This window comes from Erigeron canadensis, chromosome 6, assembly GCF_010389155.1.
Source record: "Erigeron canadensis isolate Cc75 chromosome 6, C_canadensis_v1, whole genome shotgun sequence".
NCBI lineage: Eukaryota > Viridiplantae > Streptophyta > Magnoliopsida > Asterales > Asteraceae > Erigeron > Erigeron canadensis.
In genome coordinates, this window is record NC_057766.1 from 1,604,538 (window position 1) to 1,611,505 (window position 6,968).

At 34.0% G+C, this 6,968-nt stretch overlaps 1 protein-coding gene across 1 annotated transcript; it reads left to right on the top strand.

Moving 5' to 3' along the window:
• The first annotated feature begins 2,857 nt into the window (after nt 1-2,857).
• Nucleotides 2,858-5,083, top strand: LOC122603041. Its single transcript, XM_043775654.1, has 3 exons — nt 2,858-3,658; nt 3,779-4,169; nt 4,275-5,083. Exons 1-3 carry the CDS (start codon nt 2,858-2,860, stop codon nt 5,081-5,083), a joined length of 2,001 nt encoding a protein of 666 aa, XP_043631589.1.
• Nucleotides 5,084-6,968: the final 1,885 nt, after the last annotated feature.

Genomic DNA, 6,968 nt, shown 5'->3' on the forward strand with positions numbered 1-6,968 from the left:
AATTAGGTAAGCATTTAAGAAACAACACAATTTTAATCAAAAGATATTCCACCAATAAACCTTGGTCATAAACCACTATTAATTCGATATTAGAATTATATACCAATAATTTCATCTGATATATAACCTCCATCTGCAATTGTCACACGTTTGTCTTCTAATTGATCATCCTCTTCTTCAGCCTCAGAATTAGTTTCCACTGCACGCCAAAACCTTAATGCAGCAATGTGATCCTGAAGGTCCTGCTAAAATTGCCTTTGAAATACAGTTGGCACTGGATGAATGCATCCAGCCTCCAGAATCTTACGTAGCCATTCCACATCTACAGAACTTAGAATTTCAATGACACCATGGATGGAAGAATACCCAACCGCTGAAAATACCTCAACCATATTCAGCATCTCAAATAATATCCAACCAGTTATTATAGTAGCTGGATCAACCATCTCCTCACGAGGTTCATTAAAATTGATGATCCCATCTACTGGTGGGTTAAATCGCCTTCTCAAAACAGCAACCAACCTGCGTGTCTCCCAACAATCATGCCCAGTTGAGATATCCAGTCGTAGAATATCTCTCAAGATAGTTTCTTCCAACTGTAATACCCCTTCAATTGTTTTTACTTTCTTCTTTCTCATGTTATCAAGACAAAGTACATAGCACTGGCTCTTCTTGATGAAATCCCATTTTACCAGATGTGCCATGGTGGATTAATAAATACTTAATGTTGTAACCTTTCTCAAGAATAATGTATCCAATACGAATGTTCCTCTTATATAGCAAGAGTTAACACCTTTACAGTAGTAAACCATGTTAATCTTTCAACTGTTCGGTTGTTTCATCATTTATGGGGAAATTTATGATATTCATTGATAATCTTCATTATTATAGTTTTTAATCATGGACAATTGTTGGGATTGACAATCAAAGGTTTCATAGGACGATTATGATTTAGGAACTTCTGAACACTTAAATGACTTGAATAATAATATAAATTTAAATAATAATCATAATTATTCATCAATTCAAATTCTTACCTGCATGTATCTCTTCAGTTTTTCCATACCTGTTATATATATCATCCTTTATCAAGAAGAATATTTTTACCTGTAACAAAGTTCAAAGAGAAAACCAGTGTCAACATGTACAAAGCCAATATGGATCAATCAAAAAAGAGTGTTCCCCCTTTTCCACCCATACATATACAATCTGGTATAAATACCACTCAATGTGGAAGAAACCAAACATTTTACGCACTATCGATAACCAAAAACAGGATCATAGATTGTGGTATATACATTGTTTCTTATGTCATTTTTGTTATAATTAATAGTGTTTCTATTCATCACTGTGGTGCTCATTCATTGGTTTGATATACAGGTAATTCAAAGGATGCTAATACTTTGAACGCACTAACAGATGATGGCCCAATAAGTATCCACAAATGTACAAATATAAGAAGTAATGGAATGATTCAAACCTATTATGGTTTGAAATTAACTAATGATGATGTGTATCAAAATACATATATTTCTAAGAATTCTATAAATATACATTCCGGTAATTTTATTGCATCTAATGGAAGCTTGCAAAACTATTGGGGATTGAAAATAACAAACAATAACTCTCAGCCAAACATTGTTCAAACACAAGGTAACTTGATATTATTCATTGTAATAAATTAACAACTTTTTGCATCAAATCTTTCATTGTGTTTTTAATAAGGTTATATCTCTTTACTTATATAATTATAATAATATAGTATTATTAATATGTGATTTTCACCCTCAATTCCACTACATCATACAGAAGTACAGGATACAGAACCCGGACCAAGTAACACATGTGCTCTTTCGCCTAATAAGGGTGTCAGCAATCGCCGAAGTAAACAACCTATTCAGGGTATATGTGAAATCTGTTGTTTCATTTTCAACAGTGTTCACTTATGTTATTACTAATATTTAACCTTCCCATAAATCCCAGTAAATGATACAGAAGACCATAGAACACAATTCGGGCCAAATGATGTCTCAAAAGGTCAGGGGACACAAACCGGGCCAAATAATGCTTATGTACAATCTGGGCCAATTAATGTGCATACTTCTTTTCCTAAAAAGGGTGTCAACACTCGCAAAAGAAAACACCCAATTCAAGGTACATATGGAACTTATATTGTACTTTCAATAGTCTTCACTTATGTAATTACTAATAGATAACCTTCCCATAAATCCCAGTCAATGATACAGAAGTCCCTGGAAGACAATCTGGGCCAAGTAATGCCACAGAAACACAAAGAAGACAAATTGGAGATATCAGTACTCGGAAAAGAAAACAACCTCCTCAAAGTGTAACCAATAAAAGGCAAAAAAAATCAGGTTATGTTTAAAAAATTATACATGGTCTACTTCAGTTAACTTCAGGAAATGCATATTTATTTATATTGTGTCATGGTAATGTTGATTTCCAGATAAAAGGAAAAAACCTGGCACTTCACATAATCAGGAAACATCTGCAACTAAACCTAAACGACTAGGTAGAAACTAAATCTTAGAAACACTAATTATATCCAATGATGGACCATTTCTAATATTGACTAATTTGTTTATAGGTATAAAAAAGAAAACCCGCCAAATGTCAGGTTTCACTTCATCAGGTAAATATATGCATGTTAATGCGTACTTTATTTTTAATATTATAACACCTATTTTCATATATTGGATCTTTCCAAAACCTCAGTTATCAAACATAACACTTTCTGTAAATAACTAATAAACCCTATTCTACAATTGAAAGTTTCCATGTGTCGTATCTTGATCTAGGACCACCAACATACTTATTTACCAACTGTAATGCATTAATGTGGTATGAAGAGAGGTGTAAAAATACCAAACTGGATGGGTACCCTAAATTTGCTTCATGTTGCCAGGAAGGAAAGATTTTATTGCCGAAATTGTTAGATGCTCCAGAACCATTAAAAACACTGCTGGATTATGAACAACCTGGATCATCAAAATTCAAAGATGATATTAGGACTTACAATAGCATGTTTTGGTTCACATCTTTTGGGGCAAAAATAGATCATTCTATAAACCAAGGCAGAAATTTATACACATTTAGAATAAGTGGCCAAAATTACCATCGGATAGGATCTTTGTTACCTGTTGAAGGAGAACAACCAAGATATGCACAACTTTATTTTTATGATACTGCAAATGAAACCAGGAACCGGATGTCCGCGTTCATGTCCCGTGATGGGACCACCCAAAGAGTAGACGAGGTAATAGTAGCTCAGCTGATTCAGATGTTGGACAATCACAGTTCTCTTTCCAGAGCCTTTCGTATGGCACAAGATTGGTGTGTGCAAAATAATAATAACTGTGAGCTTCGTTTGTTAGGCCAGAGAATTGATATGAGACAATATAATAAACCTACTGTTTCTGAAGTTGCGGTCTTGATTACAAATGATTTTGGTGAGAATACAGAACCAAGGGATATTATTGTTAGTCCAAAGAATGGCGGTCTGAGGAGAATCTCTGAATTGCATCAACTTTATATGGCATTACAATACCCTCTATTGTTCCCTTATGGAGAAACCGGGTATCATCCTCAGATACCATATCATAAAAACACAGGAAGGCGAAAAACAAAACGGAATACTGTTACAATGAGGGAATTCTATTGCTATAGAATTCATTAGAGGAGTAATGAAGGAACTACATTATTCAGAGGAGGCCGGTTGTATCAGCAATACTTGGTTGATTCATATACTGCAGTTCAGGAAGAACGACTGAGATGGACCCGGAATCATCAACCACAGTTGCGTGCAGAACTCTATAACAATATATGTGATGCTGTCACAAAAGGAGATACACAGGCTGCCGTAGTTGGCAAGCGGATAGTTTTGCAAGCAACCTTCACAGGCAGCCCAAGGTATATGGTTCAATATTACCAAGATGCCATGGCTCTATGTCGTACTTTTGGAAACCCTGATTTGTTTATAACCTTTACGGCAAATCCAAAATGGCCAGAGGTAGATGCAATGATATCTTTAATCAAAGGCCAACAATCATATGATCGATCAGAGACAGTCACCAGGGTTTTTAAAATGAAATTGGATCTGTTGATGGAAGACATTATGCGGAAAAACATATTTGGTCAATGTCAAGCAGGTAATTGAAAAAACAAATTCCATCCTTTGTTATAAATAATCTAAACTCTATTTCCTAAAACCAATTTTGCATCTTGCTTAATTTAAAAACACATCTTTTGTGCAGGTGTGTATACTATTGAATTTCAAAAACGTGGCCTTCCTCATGCACATATTTTAATTTGGCTTGGCCCTGAAACAAAATGTGATACACCCGACCAAATAGATGATGTTATATCCGCAGAGATGCCTTTGGAAAGTGATGATCCAGAGTTATATGAAGTTGTAACAGAGTTTATGTTACATGGTCCTTGCGGTGCTGATTCACCAAATGCTTCATGTACAGAAGAAGGAAAATGCAAAAAACACTTCCCAAGACCATTTTATCAGGAAACCACAATTGATGGAGAAGGCTACCCGGTTTATCGACGACGAAATAATAAGGTGTTTGTGCAGAAAGGTAAGACAAAAATTCACAATGGTTTTGTTGTACCATACAATCGGTATCTGTTGCTTAAGTATAAAGCACACATTAATGTTGAATGGTGCAATCGATCCCGAGCAATAAAGTATCTGTTCAAGTATCTTAACAAAGGCCCTGACAGAGCTACAATAGTTATAGCAGAAAATGTTACAGTTGATATCCAATCAAATACCGAGAATAATGTCACTATCGATGAGATCAAGAACTACTTGGACTGCCGATACTTATCACCATGTGAAGCAGTTTGGCGAATGGCTGCATTCCCTATCCACTATTCTTATCCATCATTGATAAGCCTCACCTTTCACCTACCTGAACAACAAATGGTCACCCTTCGTGATTCAGAAAGTCTTCGTCGTGTAGTAAACCGTGAAGGAATTGAAAAAACCATGTTTACCCAGTGGTTTGAGTTAAACAAGGAAGATTCAAGAGCGCGTGCATATACATTGTGACAACCGTCATCTGAGTGTGTTTTCCGCTGTACTTTTCCGGTCTTTTTAGTTTGCTTTATTTATGTACGTCATTAGACTTTAAGACTTTATTAATGGAATAGATGGATTTACGTTCTATTCGAGCTCTATAAACATTTAGACTTTAGAAAAATTGCTTGTGGACTCGAGAACAGGAGGAATACTAGTTGTCTTGTGGAAATGCCAAATTAAATGAAATACTTAAAATATAATCAATTAAAGATTTAATAAACAAATATGTTCATGTTTATATTCGTTAGAAAGCAATTGAAAAATTTCATTTAAATATATCGACAAAAATATATTTACGGGTCTCGAGTTTTCTTGTATGGTCGAGTCAAAGAAGTTTTTGTGAGGTCAAAGCTGGGTCAACTTCAGTCAAAGCCAGGGTTGGGAAGCAAACAAAACCCCATCCAAACCCTAATGTCCCTCATTTCTCTTCCAACACTTCCTCCCTCCTTTCTTTTTTCTCTCTACAGCCGCCCCCCTCCTCCTCTTTTGTCTCTAGTTCGGCCACCCACAACCACCATTCGGCCGCCACTAACCACCACCAAAATACTATCAATCTTTATCTTTTTTTCATTAATCTTTTAGATCTTGACAAGTTTTGGTTGGATCTATGTTGTTCTTCATCTAAAATCCATTTTTTTTATTATTGTATATATATATATATTTTCGGCCTATAATTATATATATATATTAGATCTGTAAATCATTATATATATATATATATATCCGGAAATATTATTTGTGTATATGTTTAAATCGTATGATGTATGTATATATATCTATAGATCCGAAATTTATAAAAAAATGTATATTTAAATCGGTTTTGTTATAAAATATGGATTTGAATCCGAAAAGGGTTACTAAAACATATATATTTCGGTTTGTTAAAGTATTTATGGGTGTATATATACCCGAGATCTTTAGGTCCGTGAAGTTTGAGCCGAGATCCTTCAAATCCGGAAAGTTAGATCCGAAATCCATGAAATCAGAGAACCTTGACCCGAAAACCTTTGAATTTGAAATTATAGCACCGAAAATCTTTAAATCCGAATACTTATGAACCGAAATCTCCTAGATACGATTTCTTTGGTCCGAAATCATTGTTCTTGGGTAAGACTTGTTGTGATAATTTGTGATTTTGGGTTAGTATATGTTGTTATAACCGAAAATTGTATAGATCTTTGGGTAAAGATGATTTCCGAGTGGTTTTTGTTGATCTTGGATTAGATTTTGACTTGTTCTTGGTTATTTTGGTTAGATCCGATTTGTATTGGTGAAATTTGGTCTAAAAATGTGTTTTTGGTTCGGTCAAACTGCGGTCAAAGCTGGTCAAACCGAAAATATTTTACTTTTGGCTTCAAAAATGGTTTTGTTTTGTGTTTGGTATTTAGATCTAGTGTTTGTAAGGCGTTTTTGTGCCGGTCAACGCCGGTCAAACCTGCCGGAAAATGTATTTTTGGTTGAAAGTTAAGTTTTGGGTATTATTTGGTCATTTAGTCAAAAATTAAAGTATTTAAACAAAGTTAAATTGTATTTGAATTAATTATCTATATTTAGAGTTTAATCTCAAATTTTTATAATAATGAAATTAATATATATATATATAAATATATTAAAGACTAATTTGAGTATATATATATAAATATATATTAAAAGACCAATTTAAGTATGGGGTTGGGTATTGTAAAACAAGTATTAATGTAAAACAAATAAGACAAGATCTTGACCCTTGGATCATGGTTAAATTGATGCACGAAGATTCACGAAACAAATGATACATAATGATTTTAATGATGCACGATGATTTTCAATGAAGAGAAACATATTGTTTTATTTATTTTACTTTAATACTTGTTTT

Coding starts and splice junctions, on each gene's coding strand:
- LOC122603041 (XM_043775654.1), top strand. CDS start 2,858: ATGTGGTATGAAGAGAGGTGTAAAAATACCAAACTGGATGGGTACCCT. Junction 3,659..3,778: donor GAAAAACAAAACGGAATACT/GTTACAATGAGG, acceptor ACTGCAGTTCAG/GAAGAACGACTGAGATGGAC. Junction 4,170..4,274: donor ATTTGGTCAATGTCAAGCAG/GTAATTGAAAAA, acceptor TCTTTTGTGCAG/GTGTGTATACTATTGAATTT.